Genomic DNA, 18,667 nt, shown 5'->3' with positions numbered 1-18,667 from the left:
ACAAAGAAAATATGGTATGAATGCATAACGGAATAGTATTTCTGTCGGTTTCCAAAGCTTGGGTGGAACTAGAGATCACTGTGTTAAGTGAAATAATCCAGGAGTGAAAGACTTTACAGAAGGTGATAACAGGGTTGTGGTTACCAGAGACGGGGAGGAGAGAGCGGAAAGAGAGATGGAGAAAGAGTCGACATTACCTCATAGCTACATAGAAGCAAAATGCCCTGGTGTGTTGTAGACCAGAACAGGGCTGAGGATGACATTAATGTAGTTTGAATTTCAAAAAGGCTAGAAGAAAGCATCCTGAGTATCTTTACCTAAAGACAAATGTTTGAGGAGAGACATGCTTAACTTGATTTAAACATTATACAGTGCATATGTGCACCACACTATTACCTGGGCTGGGCTGTAGCTCATTAGTAGAGCACTTGCATAGAAGATGCTAGGACCTGGGGTCAAGTCCCAGCATCACAGGAAAAATTATGGGACACTCCATCAATGTATCATTTCTATGTTTCCAATGTATTTATCCACAAAACACTGGCTTACTTATATCTCTAATGTATATTATAACATATATAAACATTGTATGTATTTACATAATAACTATAAAGGGACACAAGCACACACACCTTAGAAAGACCACAGAATAAAGTCCTTTTCTGTTTTGCCCCCATTCCCAGAATGAGACCTGAAAGAAGTAAGAGCTTAACCTGTGGGTGACCCCACAAAAGAGGTGGAGTCTTTCTGGCTGGCATCTTTCCCATTGGCTGCTAAGCAGTCTTGGTCAGGAGCTTCTGGGGTGTCTGACAGGACTCAGAATTCCAGATATCAGAATGGCTGACAGAGTTCCATCTAGAACTGGATCTCTTGCTGGTAATAGCTGAATAAGAGGCTTTCTAAGATGTCGTTTAATGGCCTCGTGTATGTCACAGGCATCCCGAGATCATGATATCCGGTGTATCATTTAACTGATAAGCTCTGAAGCCAGCAGTGTCTGGGAAGGGGCTGGCAGGCTCTTTTGCTCAGCATGTGATCCCCCCTTCAGTGCCTTTGTTCACAGTCACCTGTGTAGAAGGCATGGCTTCTCTTTCTTTGCTTTTGTAGAAATCTTACAATACCTTTCAAGGAACTGCCCCTAAGTCCCAAGAGCCTCTTCTCACCCCAGTGAAAGCTTTACTTCTCAGAAAAACTGTTGAACCAACTCAGGGACTCTCAGAGCTCAGCTCCTTTTTTTTTTTTGCTGAGTTCCAGAGAGACAGCACAAGGCGGCATGGAAAGTCAGTAATTTGTGATCAGTGAGCCCTGCTTCTCAGTCCAGAACCCCTGAAAGTTCTTACAAAGCACGGGTGCCATCCATGCACACACCTTAATAGCTGTGAGCTTGTCTGAGGACTGGAGACTGTCATTTTTCTTTCTCTCCCTTTTCTTTCTTGGCTAGGCCTTCACTGATGAGTGTGGGCTATTTCTGGCACAGTCAGATGACAGTGAGGTGAGCATCCTTCTATGAACCTCTGATTATGCTCACACGACTCTTTCCGTAGGACCTGTGTCTACATTCAGATCATTCTCAACTCCTTAGACTTTGAAGCCATTTCTCATGGTTTCCGCCCTCACCCCACAGCTGAAAGTATGTCTTTAGCAGCCCTTGGCTGCGACAGCAGGGCTCTTCCTGTGCTCCAGAATGGCTCAGTCTCTGCTCTGCGCCATCCTCTCCCTCACCCTAGGTGGCCACACTGCCCTCACTCTTGGTGGTGACAGAATGCACTTCCCAGCACTCACCTCTCCTCCATCCTAAGAAAGGTCTTTAGACAAGAGTATTGTAAGTAAGTATAGTAATGGGATGCCAAAACAGAAGCAAAATGACTTCCCCTTTTTGGGGAGGAGGGAGAGGAGAAATCAGAATTCAGGAGTGCTGTAGAAGAAGGATTTTTTTAAAAGTTCTAACAACTGGGATCCCTAAATTGCCATCAGGAAGATTGCTGGTCTTAGAAGATGTCACTATGTCAGATGCATCCCAAATGCATTCCACAGACACAGGTTATAATCTTGGGTGTCTATAGCCAGGGAGAGGCTCTTCCTGAGTTCTGGTTTTCTCATTTATTGAATGGTATTAGTGGGGCATCTGGAGGAGTTTGCTGGGACAAAAGGCCAGACAAGGCGATCTAAGAAAGGGCATTTGCTGTGGCTCACAATTTCCACTGTGGACACAGCGCCTCCACAGTCTGGAAGCAGAGAAGTGAATGCCAGTGCTCAGATCAATTCTCCTTTCTATGGAGTCCAGGACCCCACCTTTGCAGGTTGCCATTACATTTAAGTGTGCCTTACCTTCTCAGTGAACATAACCCAGCCAATCCCTGGAAGACATGCCTGGTGGCTTGTCTCTTCAGTGAGTCTAGATCCTATCAAGTCAAGAATCAACAAGTAACAGATCCTGGCACTCACCAGTGTGTCTAACACCACAGATGCAATGAACTGGCAGGCACCAGTGCTTCCAAAACCATAGGCGCAAACAATGAAATCACAACAATTTTGATTACCTTCCCAGAGAAGAGGTTAGTCAGAACATCCTCAAGTAGCAGGGTAGCTGGACACATTAAGATAATCCAACTTCTCTTTGCTCAGTTTGTGTCTCTTCTGAGGTAATTTCTGAGACCATCTCTGTCTTGTCCTGAGATACCCATGTGGCTGGTAAGAGCTAGGAAGTCTCCTCCTTAGATTTTTTTCCTCCACTAAATGAAAACTATGGTACAGTTCTAGAGGGCTACTCTAAAATGCTTGTGCTCAATCGACAAGCATTTTAAGTGTTTAGAACACTCTGGATGACTTTTGTTTGTTTTTAAGACAGGGTCTCACTCTGTCACCCACACTAACCTTGAACTCTCAAACCTCCTGTCTCTGCCTGTCCAAGTCATGGGATTACAGCAGGGGTTCTCAACACTCTTAAAGCTGTGACCCTCATGTGGTGGTGACCCCTAAAATTAATATTTTTATTTATATGGTAACCATAAAATTATTGTTTGAGATTTATTTATGATGTATACAGCATTCTGCTTGCATGTATGCAAGAGAAGACAGTGCTCTTAACCTCTGAGCCTCTGTAAAATTATTTTTGTTGCCACTTCATAGTTGTGATTTTGCAATTGTAATGCAAGGAGCTGACATTTCTGATGATCTTAGGTGACTCTGGTGAAAGGGTTGTTTGATCCCCACAGAGGTCTTGCCCCACAGGTTGAGAATTGCTGGATTACAAGCGTGTACCACCAAGCCTTGCTCATTTTTATTATTTTATTTTACTTTTTTATGAGTCACAGAGTTGATTTCCCAGTCCCTGTCTCCTTAGGGCATAGAACTAGGTGGCTAGAATACAGAGCTGAAGATTGTAAGTTGCTACAGAAGCAGCAATATGGAGTGTTTATTGTGTGTGAGTCCTGTCGGGGAAGAACCTGACCTCACCAGGTATGCTGTCATTGAGTTCTGGAACACCTGTGCTGGCTGGTTTCTGTCCAGTTTGTTGAAAACAATCTAGAGTCATCTGGGAAGAGGGACTATCAATTAAGGAGTGGCCCAGGTCACATTAGCCTGTTGGTGATTTTGCATGGGTAGTCAAGCATTTTCTTGATTAATGATTGATGTCAGGGTGTGCGGAACCCACTCTGGGCAGGTGGTTCCCAGTTATAGAAAAAGGCAAACTGAGAAAACCATGGGGAGGAAGCCAGGAAGTAGCACTCCTTCATCATTTAGGCTTCAGTTCCTGTGCTGACTTCCCTCATGATGGACTATGGTATGGAACTATAAACTGAAATTAACCCTATCCTCCCTGAGTTGCTTTTGGTCACCTTCTTATAGCAATGGGGAGGTAAATTGGGGCAGCACCCAAATTAAGGTAGGTTTTATCATCTCTGTTTCCCACAAGGGGAAACTGAGGCACAGAGCTTTGTGTTTTTAAGCATACACAGGTAGTAAATTATAGAGCTGATGCTAATCTTGATTGGTCCTATTCTGAGGGTCAAGCTTACAAGCATCTGTCTAGAGCATCTGTCTAGGCTTAGAGGGGAGTTTAAGGTCACATGGGGGAAGTGAACTCACAGTATTATTAAAGGAAGGAGGAGCCAAGTAGGAAACACAACAGAGCTCCCTGACACGGAAGGTCCTTTAAGAGCACAGTGGCTATGGCACTTGCAAGAGGATGTCTTGCTTGGAGCCACGCAGAAGCCAACACTTAAGAAGAGGCAAGCTTTAGATGTGGCACTCAGACATGCTGGGACCATCCTGCTCTCATTTTGAAGAGAGGATAGTAAGACCTATGGACTGACAGATGTCTGAGATAGAATGCCTTTGAGAGCTCTGTTCCTAGTGCCTGTGATGACACCAGTCTCTATTCTCTCTCAGGATGGGGCTCCATGTTTGTCCCCACAGCAACTGCCTCCCTCACTGGGAAGGACCTCTTCTGAGTTCCTCCTCTGAGTTTACCAGGGGCATGCATTTGTAGTCAGGATCTAGATGTGTGGCTTCTGGGTCTTTGTCCTTGACACTCTCCATGTAGGTGAGATTTTATTCCCCTTCCCTGAAGTAAGGTTAGGGCATGCAGGTGAGGCAGAAATGGTTTCTAAGCCACAATTGGATGGTGAGGCCTAGCTCCACAGTTAGATCTTTTGGCCTCCCTATGGCAGACTGAGCATGCCTTCTCACTGGACTTGTTTCCCACTTCCTCGTTCTGCACCATGAGTCCCAAGGGAGGAATGTTAATCCATATTTTCAGTGATGTATACCACCACAGCTGATGATACCTGCCATCCAACAAGTAGTAATGACACAGTTACACTTGGGATAAACTTTCAGAAAAATGGCCTGTTGTAATTCTGGTATGAAAAACATCTTTCCTTCTATTCAACTATTCAAACTGTATGTCAATTTTAAAATATTATGGGTCATTTTCAAAGATGTCTTGAGTCAGCGTAGGTCCAATTATGAACAAACACAGCATACCAGACTGCTGCATATACTTGCTAGTCTGTCTACTTCCCCCACTCAAATTCTGCCAAGCTACTGATCCCTCGAATGGGAAGTTTAGAGTAGAGAATTACTAAAAGCCAGGCTTTGCATCTGGTAAGCTTTAAAGAAAGTAGGGTTCAAAATGTAAAGATGAACAAGAATGTAGTTTTTGTTGTGAAAATGGTAGATGAGACAGAGGGGCAGACCTAAATAACGGTACCATTATACCTTCCTGATCCTCTAGCCAATGAGGAAGGCCTGGGAAGGGCTTGCTTCAAGCCTTAAACCTTCTCACAGCCAGTGTTGTTTGACATTCTTGAACTGCCTTGAGTTCATTACTCTAACACTCTAGTATTCTTAGTAGGAAATGAAAACTCTTATTAGACCTCCAGCTATAATGGGCAAGTTGGGGTCGTGGCAGAAACTTCTATTAGCCAGTACCTGCTTTCATTTGAACACTTCTCTGTCATTGTGACAGTGTGTGAGACCTTGACTCCTCCTCCCCTGAAGAGGGAGTTGGTGGAGGTTCTCAGCAGGACTTTCAGGTTGTGGTTTTCCCATCCATCATCAGATTCAGATGCAGAAGTGAAGCAGCAGTGGGCTGGGGTTCCCCCACAACCCCATGATAAGATAGACCCCAAACAGTCCATGCATACATCACGTCAGTCAAAAATGTGCAAACACGTGACCTGTGCCAATCCTACATTGGTGTTTCTTGATGAAGGTAAGAGGGAAGCAGAGAAAGAGGATGTGCCCCTTGGGAGTCACTTCAATTCATGTGGTCATTCTCACAGTCAGGAAAGGGCAAGGGCTTCTACCTTTACTGGACACAGATGACTTCTCTATGTTTGTGACCTCTGCTAGCAGAGGCAGACCCTGAGGTCTGAGTTTATGGCTACTATCTGGCACCATTTCTAGCTGCCTCATGGACTTTGTTTTTCACATTCCTAAGCTCATCTGGATGGAGTCTGGGTTCCATGATTTTCTCTCTGGGAGGCAGAAAGAGGGTGTGAAGCACACAGAACATCCTGGCTGGCTACAGAACTTCTGGGAGGAGCTAACGTCACAGGTGGTTCCAATGCTGGTCACAGCAGAAGTCACCCCTCCCCCCATATCAGTGACCCAGAGTGTGTATCATACATTTCTTTCTTCATTTCTTCCACAGAGCCTTGTGGCAATGTCCCTTGTAGCAATTAACCTGGGACCTCTGCAGGGCCTGTGCATTTAACAGGAAAGAGATTTTGATGGCTCAGGCTGCTTTTATCAATTCCCAGCTTCCTTGTCTGCCCCCAACCCCCTCCAATGACTTCAGGATGAACAGAAGAAATGGGCTTATGAGGTTCTGTCTGCTAGGGTAGGATGGAGAGGGGGAAGTGGGATGGGGGAGTATCCTCCTATCGTTCTTGCTGGTGGCAAACTGGTTGCTATGGAGTCAGCATGGTAACTCAGTGGTCAGGCTGTCATTGGTTGTCTTCTTGGCTTTTCTCCTTGGCCACTCTGTTTTCATGGTGAGTCAGTTACAGGGCCACCAACAAGCAAATGAGCTGGAGGGAGGGAATATATGATATGGGGTTCAGGGACATCCCCAAAGTGCCATTACTCCACCGCCTGTGACTTCTCACTGACTGTAATTATCTTCATCAGGTGGAGATAATTATTGTCCATGCTGAGATGGTCTATGATCAGAATAAAAGGGAGAGTTCTGAGGGTTGAATGATAACTTCTCATTTTCCTCTGTTTCCCCCAGGGCCCTCCTGCCCACTCTCTTCTCTTTAGCTAAGCTCACTTGAATCCAGAAAAACCACTGACCCCGTGGTGAGCACCAGGGTTGGGGAGGCTGAGAATAGAGCTGCAGGCAGTGGGACCAGGGGTTTAGACTGTATGAGATGGAGGAATGCTGTGAGCATCACAGGCTGTGGGCACTTCCTGTCTTAGTGGTGTTTCCTGTTGGATAGCATACCATGTCAAGAGCAACTTCCCAGAGAGAGGGTTTTAGTTTGTATTACAGCTGCAGGGTAAGGAGGCTCATGATGAGGAAGGTTCAACAGAGGGAACTGAGGCAGTTGGTCACATTAAATTCAGTCACAAAGAAGAAAACAATAGGTGCTGGTGCTCAGTTCACTTTCTCCCTTTTATTTAGTCAAGGACAGAAGCCAAGGGAATGGTGCCATCCACTATGGGTGAGCCTTCCCCTCACTATGAATCTGATCAAAACGGTACCCCACAGACATGGCCAGGGGCCCATTTCCTAGGTCATTCTAGAGTTTATCAAGTTGACAATCAAAATAAACCCTCACACTGACTTAGAGGCAAACCAAAACGAAACGAAACAAAACAAAACAAAACAAAACAAAACCTCCCTCCTCTGACTTAAGATTTCCCAGTGGGGTATAGAGAGTCCTAAGACCTGTCCAGAGCTAGGTGTCTCTGAAGCTTGGCTTCCTTGGTGTCTAATACCCTTTCCTTCTTAGACCCATCTGTGTATCCTTCATTTTCCCTTCTTCACATAGTCACATCATCAACTCCTGTCAATCCTGGGAGTCTGTATCCATGACAATGACCCTTATAATTTTCATCACCATCATTTCCCCTGGACAGCTGGAAAAGCCTCTAGTCTGGTCATTTTCTGTCTGCCCTAGACTCTTCTCTGCCCCAGTTCACTTCCTTCATAGTTCCCCAGATGGTATTTTAGTATGCAAATCAACCTTTCTCTTGCTTAATGCCCCCTAACGGGCTGGCTATCCATCGATCTAGAGTAAAACCCCACATCTATACCATGGCCCCAGGGTCCTCTGCCATCTGGCCTTTGCCCACCTCTTCAATGCTCTCTCACACCCCTGTTCTCTTCATTTGCTACAAGCCAGAGGCATAAACTGCTCCCTCTGTTCTTGGGAGCCCTAAGGCAGGAAGCCTTTCTCCAGCAGACTGCATTTGCTCTTGGCTATCATATCTCTCAGCCCTGTTGCAGGCCAGCACCCACTTACTGAGCAAGTCCTCAGAAATCATCTCCAGACACTGTAATTCCACATTCTTTAGAACCTATTTTAACAAGCATATTATTGTTGTTGTGTGCGGTTTGTACCCGTGTGTATGTGTACATGCATGCATGTGCATGCCTTTGTGTGTGGTGTATAGCAGTGTGTGCATGCATGTGTGTATATGCATGAGGTGTATGCCTGTGTGTACATATCTATGTGTGTTCATTCATGTGTGTACATCCATGTGTGTTTGTGTGGTGAATGCTTTTGTGTAAATGCATGTGTGTATGTCTGTGGGAAGTATGCTGTGTGTGTGTGTAGATGTATATGAGTAGATGTATGTATCTGTGTGCAGATGTTGATGCACATCTGCTTGCAGATGTGTGTGCACAGAGGTTAATAACTGGTGTTCTCTTTAATGACTTCTTCATCTTACTTTTTGAGACAGGGTCTTTCATTGAGCCTGGAGTCCACTGTTTCAGCTAGACCGACTGGCCAAAAACCTCCAAGGATCTCTGTCCCCATTTTTCAGGGTCATAGGCTTGCACTGCTTGGCCTGGCTTTTGTGGTGTTGCTGCTGAGAATCTGAACTTAGGTCCTCCCCAGTACCTTTTTCATGTTTTTTTGTTTTTTTTTTTGAGACAAGGTCTAATTCTATAGCCCTAACTGATCTGGAAACTCATGTTATAGCCTAGGCTGGCTTTGAACTGGTGGCAATCCTCCTGCTCAGTCTCTAGACTACCGGGAATATAGATGTGTGTCACCATGCTGAGGCTCATTTTGTTTAGGAGACATGAGGGTTTATACATCCACCATCCTTGTTTAATGTCTGCCGTACACTGCTGGGTTACTGATTCCTTGAAGCCAGGGCTCCTAACTGCAGGCAGAATATCTTCAGTCTTTGAATAAATGAATGCTGCCGCCTGCAAATATGGGTGAGAGATATACAAAGGAGCGTGGGGGAGCCAAAAATAAACCTTGTCTCCGATGATTCATTTTTCTTCAATATATTATTCTTCAGAACGTTCTATGTGGAAAGAGGAATCTAAAATACCTATTAAAACAGATCTCTGGGCATAAGAAATAGGCTTACCAAGTCCACTCACAGCTCCTAATGTCACCAGCAAACAACTGAATAGAAACAGCAGTCTGTGATCACAGCTCAGGGGCTTTTTAGTTTGTGAGTTCAAAACCACTAAATCCGCAGCTTATGTGAGCATTTCAAAGGAGAAGGGGAGGAGTCTGGAAAGCATTTCAGCTCTATCTGTGGGTGGGACTGAAAGTGCTCCTTCTAGATGTTACTACGCATCTGTGGGGCTACTACTGTAGGTATCACGACAAGATGGCTTCCCAGGGCCCATGCCACCTGCTTTCACTCGAGCAAATATGAAGCCTCAGCTCTTGTCCGTAGCCTCTCTTGATTTTGTAAGAACCTACAGGGCCACTGTGGGTGGGTACAATCTTGCTAATCTTTTCTCTTCCTGTTCTGAGAATGCACGTGTAGCTGGCAACCCGGTCCCTGTCCCTGCCTCTTTGTGGATGCAGTGTCTGAGAGTTGCCAGCGTGTGAACAAGATACACAGGCCACGAGAAAGGCAGAAGGGCCAGTTCTGGTTGATTCCCTGGTTTCTTGAGTGGAGAAAGTAAAGCACATGTCTGCCCACATTACTATGATGGGTATTTCTGTGATTTACAGAGACCTCTATTGGGCCATAATTAGTTTGGTTTTGGTTACTAGAATTCGATTACTTTGAAGTTATTATAAAGATATAATTTTTGAGGGAGTGTGTGTGTGTGTGTGTGTGTGTGTGTGTGTGTGTGTGTGTCAGGATCTCACATCTTTAGTTTTGGAGACAGGTTTTCATGTAGCCTAGGCTGCCTTTGAATTCAAAATGTGGTAAAGATGTCTTCAAACTTTGAATCCCACCTCTACCACCAAAGGGTTGGGATTATAGGCAGGCACCAGGCACTAGGTTTAAATGATACTGGGGTAGAACTAAGGGCTCCAGGCCCATAGGCAGGTGTTCTACTAACCCAGCTCCTTCCCAGCATAAAAGAACTATCTGTATATAACACGGATACATGGTATTTGATAGGTTCCAGCTCTCCACCTGCTGAGTTAGTGAGAGGTTAGGACACATTCTTTCAATAAGAGCAGTGGATGGTAGCCAAACACTAGATGGAGCTTGGGACATCCTATGGAAGAGGGAATGAAGGACTGTAGGAGTTAGAAGGGTTAAGGACACCACAAGAAAGCCCACAGAACCAAGTAGCCTACTCTCACAGGAGCTCACAGAGACTGAACCGACAATCCGGGAGCCTATGTGGGTCTGACCTAGAACCTCTGCATGTATGCTATGGTCGTGTAGCTTGGCATTTCTGTGCAACTTGTAACAGTGGGAGTTGGGGCTGTCTCTGATTCTTTTGATTGCTTTTGGGACCCTTTTCCTCCTGCTAGGTTGCTTTGTCCAGTGTTACTATGAGAGGCGGTGCCTGTTTGGTTTATAGGCCATGTTTGGTTGATATCCATGGGAGGCCCGCCCTTTTCAGAAGAGAACTGGAGGAGTGGATGGAATGGGGGAAAGGGAAGGACTGGGAGTGGAGGAGGAACAGTGGATGGATCATAGCTCATCTGTCAGGATGTCTGACACCAGGAACGACTATGAACCTTCGAGTTCCACCCAGCTCCGTGTTTGCCAGAGGCACATCAGGGCACAGGGAAACAACTTCCCATCTCCCACCACTGTCTGCTTGGTCTCTGACCAAGTCACTGCCTTAGCATCCTTGCCTTTGTGTCTGGGCCAAGGTAAGATGAAATGTGCGCATTTATATTTCTGAGAAGTATTATAGTGCATACTTTGACCCGCAGTGAGGTTGCTAAACTCTGTGACCGGCTGAAGCAGCCTTGAGAAGGGAAAGCCCATTGAGTCAGACACAACACCTTCTGGTGGCAGCACATTTCTGTGGGGATCAGATGCTATCATCCACATCTTCCCTCCCAGCTCCTGTGGGGAAAGAGTCTCAGAATCCAGATGCGATGTCTCTGGGGTAAACTACTGCCTGTATTCCTGTATTTTTTTTTCTGGACTTCTCCAAGAGGGCACTGAATTTGCAAAGTAGCATGAGCAGCAGCAGCACACAGTACCAGCCTTAGGTTTTACTGCTGGGAACAGACACCATGACCAAGGCAAGTCTTATGAAGGACAACATTTAGTTGGGGCTGCCTTACAGGTTCAGAAGTTCAGTCCATTATCATCAAGGCGGAGGCATGGCAGCATGTAGGCGGGCATGGTGCAGGAGGAGCTGAGAGTTCTACATCTTCATCTGAAGGCTGCTAAAGGGATACTGTCTTCCAGGCAGCTAGGATGAGGGTCTTAAAGTCATAGTAACACACCTACTCCAACAAGGCCACACCCTTTAACAGTGCCACTCCCTGGGCCAAGCATATACAAACCATCATTGTACTCAAAATCCAGTGTCTAAAATCCATGAACATCATGCTCACTTTATAGTTTTCTTATATGGCATCTGGGTCCCATGTTACAGGCTGTAAACCTAGCACTGTAAACCTCACAGTGACACTCAGTGGAGAAGCTATTGAGTGGTTTCCATGTCACCCACAAGAAGCAGGGATACCGAGTGGGGTTGTCTTATTAAGCTCAAGAGGATGGCTTCCAGGTTCCTCCTCACTATGGTGTTGGTTCCAAGACACTCCAGTGGTACCCTCAGAAGCCACAAGAGTAAATATTGCGGTCTGTAGATCATAGACACTCAGGGTCTGCAAAAATCTCAGGGGTGAAACAGACTGGGAGGGGGTGTGGGGAGCTGGCGAACATTAGGTGACTGACGTCCCATTTCCGACAACCATTGCCAAACAAAGCTGTGTCTGACAGAGGACTCAGTTTGTGACATAGGCACGTGAGACCCTGGAAAGATGTGACAACACTGGAAGGCAGACCACAGGGCTGCTGGTAAGAGGCAGGTGTTTGCTCTTAGAGGAAGTACCTGCAGGACAAGCTCACACTGTGTGCATGCTGCCATGTTTGTACTTACACCAACACATTCAAAGCTCTCTCTTCCCACTGTTTACCCAGTGGCTGGATTTATCTCTACGTGAGCCCTTCCCCAGCTTGGTTCCCTCTATCTTCGCCTTGTGTTTGGCGGTATTGGCTGAGTACCCAGTCTCGCACCTTCTCTCCCACGTCACCCCGCCCCCTCCAACTGTCTTCTTATTTAAAGAAAAACAAGATTAAGACGGTCAACCGTGAGGCTTTCCAAATTATAAGGCAGACAAAGTAAGGCCCGGGGGAGGCTGGTTAGGAAGGGATTACTCCCCCACCATTAGGAACATCAGTTCGCATTCACATCAAATGCAAATTGTAGATGGGGAATTATGGGCCTAAATACTTCCATAAGGGATGGATTTATGCACTTGAACATCAATAGACACATGGAGGCCAAAGTCCAAGCCATGTTTCTTTGCCTGACTTTGAGATGTGGTCATCTACAAGGGAGCATTGAGAAGAGAGAGTTCGCAGACATTGACCAAGGGAAGAGGACACAGAGCCAGACTGCCTTCCTTACCAGGTCAGCTTGAGAGGGTTGTGACATAAATATTCTAGATTGTGGCCAAAGGAATGCTACACATTAAAGTAAGATGTCAGTGGATCTGAGTATCGCCCACAGTTGATAGTTTTCAAATGCCGTTTTCTCCCCTTTCCTTTCTGTACTTCCTCTTGGCTTCAAAAGTACTTTTCCTAAAATAAATTGTATGAACAAATCCAGTGGGGCCACTGGGCTTCTCTATATATGAACAACAAGAAACAAGTTTATAGTTGTACAGGAATTAAAGTTTCCCCTTTTCAAAAGCCAGAACCAGCAAAAGAAGAGCCTTTCCCCATTGACAAGAGGAAGCCAGGGCTTGCCTGGGTAAAGCGAGTTGGTCAAGGCCTCACAGAGGGTCCATGTGCCAGATCCAGTGCTCATGTAGGAACAGTTCTGGCATCAGGGAAGGATGGCCATGGCAGCTTTGTGAAAAGAGGATCATGGGAGTCCTGTTCTGTTGCTGTGAGCATTCAGTTAGAGATTATCTCCCTGCTATGCCAATGGTAGATGTTCAATAAATATTGGTTGTATTATACTATCTGCCATTCTTCCTCTGTATTTTATATCTACAGAACATCATTCACAGTGATGCCTGATCATCTTGACAGCATATTACCCAGGCAGCAGATGGCTGGTCCAACCATAGAAACATCCAGAAATACCCACAACATGCAAAGAACAGTTGATCAAAACTTTAACAGACACACAGACACAATGAAATCTGGGAAGAATTCTCATGGTGTGTGTGTGTGTGTGTGTGTGTGTGTGTGTGTGTGTGTGTGTGTGTACCATGTATATAGCTTGTAGAGGTCAACCTCAGTGCCACTTTTCAGAAACCACCAATCTCGATTTCTGAGTCAGCGTCTGGCATGGGGACAGAGGACTCATTGATCTAGGCTGGCCAGCCAATAAGCCCAGAGATCCTCCATCTCTGTGTCCTGAGTCCTGGGACTGCAAGCAGACACCATCATGACCAGGGTTTTCACATGGGTTCTGGGGATCAAACTCAGATCCTTTTTTGTACAACAAGTACTTTACCAACTGGGCCATTTCCCAAGCCCTAATTCCTAACTCTTGAATTTCTAATATTTTTTCATCCCAAGAATCTTATAGCATCAAGTAAAGGAGTTGAGAAGAGTTGACTGACCTGGGGGAAATGTCACATCCTTGCTGCATGAAGGCCCCCAGGGAGAACCACAGGCTGTTGAATATGCCAAACTCATTTGACTGGTCACTGGTTGTCTGGTCTCGTCCCTCTTCAAACTCTTCGCTGTGCCATTCGTAGGGGCTGAAACGGCTGACCAGGAAGAGGACGACGCTCACTCCAATGTAGGCAAACACTATACACATCCAGATCTCATAGGCCAAAGGGTCAAGAAAGGAGAAGACACCTGGCTTGGACTTCTGTGGCTTCTTAATCATAATGGAGATTCCCAAACTCATGAATGGCTTGGAGAAGTCGATGACTTCCTCCCGGACCAAGGTTATGGTCAAGGGAGCCACAGCCACGTCTGCTCTCTGAAAGGATAAAATCAAATAAAGTTCAGTTGAACTCAGGAGCTCTTTTTCTTGTTTCTGTTCCTCCCCTCTGTGTGTGTCTCTGCCTCCTCTGTCTCTCTGTCTCTGTTACTCTCTCTGTGTTTCTGCCTCCTCTGTCTCTTCTGTCTGTTTCTATTTCTGTCTCTCTCTGTCTTAAACCTGGAGCTCACAGATTGGCTAGATTGATCCCCTACCATTCTATGTCCTTGCCTCCCCTCCCCAGTGCTGAGATCACAGGCACCAGGCCTTTTATATGGGTGGGCATCCGAACTCAGGTCCTCATGCTTGGTTAACATGTGCTTTATGAACTGAGGCCTCTTCCCAGCTTCTGTTTCTAACTTCACTGTGAAGAAATTCTTTTTATTTTAAACTCAAGGATGTGGAAACGGTGTAGAATCCTGTAAGACTAATTGTTCTGACACTGTGAAGTATTTCCGAGAAATGGACAACAGCTTACTATTTGTCAGAGGAGCTCAGTCCATTGTTTGACAGTTCTGCTTGACAAAGATGCCTTTCTATTTCTGCAAGAAGGAGGTTGTCGCTTATGCTTACCCAGTGGTCAGGCTTCTTTCTTGTGTTCTGAGACCCTCTCCAGCCCTGCTCCCAGCCCTTCAGGCTGAATGTAGCCTTTCCAGCCTGATTACACTGGGAAGAAGACACGACCTACAGGTGCTTACTCAGCACATCCTACTCCAGATCCGGTCCTGAGAGAGTTACGCAGGAATGCCCCAACACCCATGGCTCAATGAGAATTAGTCGTGAGAACTGGAGCCAGAGCTGAGCTGCACAAAAGTTGATCCCAGAGGCTGCCATTTGGGTTTTTCCTCAATTCAGGGTTTACGCTGGGCTCCCTGGAAACCTGTCAATACATTCCTCTATCTCCAAGAACACATGGCAGTTGTTTTGTTTGCTTAAGCCAGTTTGCATTGGATTTCTTTTACCTACAATCAGATTATCCTGGCTAACAAGATGGTGATGGCAAATTGAACCTGATAAACATTTATGGGACAATAATGTGTAAGCTCTAGGCTGGAAGCTGGAGGTAAGTTATGACCCCTCCACAATCAAGGGTTATTAAGCTAGCAGAAGAGATTACCATACCACATATGTATATGCACACATATACACAGGACACGGACAGGACACTGGAGGTAGAGTGTGTGCAGGGGGCCATTGCACTGGGAGCTTGGGGAGTATGACCTAGAAAAGGTGACAAGTCAATGTGACGTAAAAGGGGAGGGCTTTGCATATTGCTTTGATGGGGAGCAGTATTCTAGGAGTAAGGAACAGTGTGAGAAAGGGCCCGAGAGTGAGAAAATAAAGCCAGTTGTTAATTTTCCTTACAGGAATATTGCTAAAAGCTACACAAGTATTCAGTGTTTGAATATCAAACCTAGTCTGTTGGTAAGCAAGGAAGAGTGCCAGGCATGCTTATCTGTCCCTGGGCAGTGCTGGGACACACCAGACAGATTGGATATAGCAAAAGGGGACAAGAGACATAGGGGATTGTCTGGGTGAGACAAACTTAGAGCTAGGCTCTGTGGAGCAAACACTCCTACCACAGGCCTGCAGCAAATCGTCTCCACCCTTTTTAGGGAGCTGACCCCTGGAGGAGTCAAGCAGCTTATAGGAGCCATGCAGCTCAGAGAACCCTTGGAACTGAAGCTCATTAGTCTGCCTGAAGGCATTACTCTCCCTCTGCCCTGGACATGGACAGACAAGAAGAAATCCATGAATAAGGCCCAAAGGCACACTGAGGAGTCATAGCCTCATCTGCAGCATGTGTTCTAGTTCTGCTTCTCTCCCTGAGAACACCTCTGGCTCTTCTCTCAGTTTTTCTCAGCTTCATAGTCCGGGCTTCAGTGGAATGATGCCCTAGAAGCAGATGTCCCAGTGATAGACGAAAGACAGAACTTTGGGTTATGACTGCACGTTCTTCAGCAAATCAGCTAAGCAAGCCCTTAGTGCCTCTGTACCCTCCTCTATAAAGTGCAGAAATGATCTTAGTTGCCTTACGGGACTGAGCTGACTATGTGAATGGAGGTGAGTATAGTATTTAGCATTGCGTGAGGCACCAGGGAGAGAAGAGACAGTTCTAGCAGCCACTATCACAAAGCAGGAAGCTGGGAGCCCTGTGAGTGAGGGTTTTTGTTTTTTGTTTCTAAACCTCATAGGTGGTTTGCAGTTAATATTTCCCTGGCAGCATATCTCTTCTTTCTAAGGGGCATAAAATGGGCAAAATGAACTCAAATGAAAGTAAATAGCATTGCGCTCAACATGGCTTCCCTGGGAATCAGTTTTCACTGGTAGAAAGGACAGGTCTAGTAAATAGGACATCAGGCCTTAGGCTGAGCATGAAGCATAGAGGTGACTCCAGGTCTCTGGAGAGTACACTGACACTACACTGACTGCTAGCACTACGGTTGTGCCCTTGGGATGGTCACATCCTGCTCTGCCCAGGACAGAGGCTTTTTGACAAAGAACTGTGTTACAGGAGGTGAAGGCGAAGATGAATGTTGGAGAAGGTGAAAAGTTCACAGCAATCGCCATGGCAATGACCTTAAGAGCTCGAAGGAAGTTCCCATGGAAACCAGCCTCCAGATGCAGCATGACCGTGCAGCGCTACCCATCCAGGTCTCTGTTTCAATGATGGAGTTTCCAAAATGAGGGGCATCAAGGGAAGATGGAAGGGAGATGTGGGGAACATTCCCTAACTTAGCCTGGAGAGCCACTTTGCTTCAGAAAACCTTCTTGGTGCTGCCCCTTTCTCCACTGTCAGGCATACCCTGTATGGCCATCAGACTCCTCCTTCCCTGACATGAGGTTGAAAAATTCCCAATTCTCTAAAATGATTAATTCCTCCTGACTGCCAACTGAGAACCACCCTGAGGCTCAGCATGACTCCATGCTGTTTAGAGACACAGCTGGCATATCCAGGACCCATGAAGGGCCTCCATGACTCCTTTCTTGAACATCATGGAAACTGTCTTTTGCTATTTTCTTGTTTTTTTCTAAGACAAAGTCTCTAGCCCAAGGTGGCCAAACTCATCAAGGAAGAGCCTCTGAAATGCTGGGATTACAGAATAGGTACCATTTTGCCCAGGATATGTAGTGCTGTGCATTAAACTCAGGGCCTCATGCACGCTTGACAGTGACTCTACCAACTGAGCCATGGCCTCTACTGCTCTCTTTCCTTTTGTTGTTCTAAAAGCCATCATCATCTCCTGGTGCTGACTGAATCAACCCACACTCTTGCCTTGTCATTTGTGATTCAAATTTTCTCTGGCCAATCCCACCCAAAGTAGTCAACCCATATTTTCTTGACCTCACCTTATTTATTGGTGTTTACCATCCTATCATTTGTACTTTGGAAACTTTGAGCTGCATATCTCTCTGTCTCTCTTTCAGTGAGTGTTTTCCAAGATCCACATAGTCTGAAGAGCTAGAAATCTCCATGAGTTCCTCTGTGGACCATGTAATTTAGACTCTTGAATCTTATATTCTTGAACAGTTCTCTACTGTTGTCTCTTTACCCAAGGAAGTATGCAGGGTCTAGGACCCTTGGCTTCTCATGATCTCCTAGACTGCAAACAACACTAGCCATTCTGTGCCTGCTTAAGACTGCTTCAGTTTGTTGATGCTTTCACAGTAGTTGCCCAGGAGGATTTCCTTGAGTGTGTGCACAGATGGACAGATGGCTTGGGCCTACCCCTACCACACAAATGAGCAGAAATTGAGGCAGAGTGAGCCACAAAGAAGCAGAGGCTAGCTTCTAGGATGGAAAGCCAGGGCAGTTTGAAGGGGACTCTCAACTGTTATGAGCAGAACACAAAGAAGCTTTGGAAGAGTGTTCTAGAAAAGAAGTTAGAGATGGAAGGTGGCAATGGAGGCTCAAGGGAACAAAGAGTGAGGGGGAAGCTGGATGATTGGAGGCTACAGGGCAGAAATTACAGGAAAGAGGAGTGAGTTGACAGTGAGCTTGGATGCAGGTGCAAGTAGACTCAGTGGGACACAGATGACTCTTAGTAGAGTAATATGAGCTTTGTTATTTGTCCCAAGAAATATCTGTGCTGTCACCTGTGCTGGACAATGGACCACTGGATTGACAGACACTGAGCCAGGTATTAGGACCAGGAACTTGGACCCCCCATGTCTTAAGACAATAGATAGTTTCCTATTCAGCAGCAACACTAGTCAATTTGGGAGTCAGTTTATGCACAGAGCCATCCAGCTATGAAATGACTTCCTATCTGGTTCCCTCCTCTGTCCTTCATGATAACCCTCTCCTCCTGCCCCAGGCACTTACTCCATAGACCAGTTCTCCCACCATGCCATTCCAAGCCTTTGTGTCGGGATCCCGGGCTCCATATTTGCCGTCGCTGACAATCTCAAGTCGGTAGGAGTAGCCCACGTGCTTGGCGATCTCTGCAGCCAGCTCCACACAGTAGCCCTCATAGCGGTCATTGCCCTCAAACTGGTTGGCATTCTTTTTAAGCATCACGTAAGGATCTTCCTGGTGGGGAAACAGGACAGAGGGTGTGGCCTGTGGGT

At 46.0% G+C, this 18,667-nt stretch overlaps 1 protein-coding gene across 2 annotated transcripts in view; it reads right to left on the bottom strand.

The window, feature by feature from the left end:
• The window catches only part of Gria1 (glutamate ionotropic receptor AMPA type subunit 1), a 319,566-nt gene that overhangs the window by 76,438 nt on the left and 224,461 nt on the right, over window positions 1-18,667 (bottom strand). For both annotated transcript variants that reach the window (XM_063269677.1, NM_031608.2), the window contains exons 10-11: window positions 18,423-18,629; window positions 13,725-14,095 (exon numbers count right to left, since the gene is read on the bottom strand). In XM_063269677.1, coding sequence (XP_063125747.1) covers window positions 13,725-14,095; window positions 18,423-18,629 — 578 coding nt within the window. The remainder of the gene's footprint in view (window positions 1-13,724; window positions 14,096-18,422; window positions 18,630-18,667) is intronic.

This window comes from Rattus norvegicus, chromosome 10 (assembly GCF_036323735.1).
Source record: "Rattus norvegicus strain BN/NHsdMcwi chromosome 10, GRCr8, whole genome shotgun sequence".
Lineage (NCBI taxonomy): Eukaryota > Metazoa > Chordata > Mammalia > Rodentia > Muridae > Rattus > Rattus norvegicus.
Note: the sequence above shows the minus strand (reverse complement) of the source record. Positions and strands in the feature narration are given on the sequence as shown.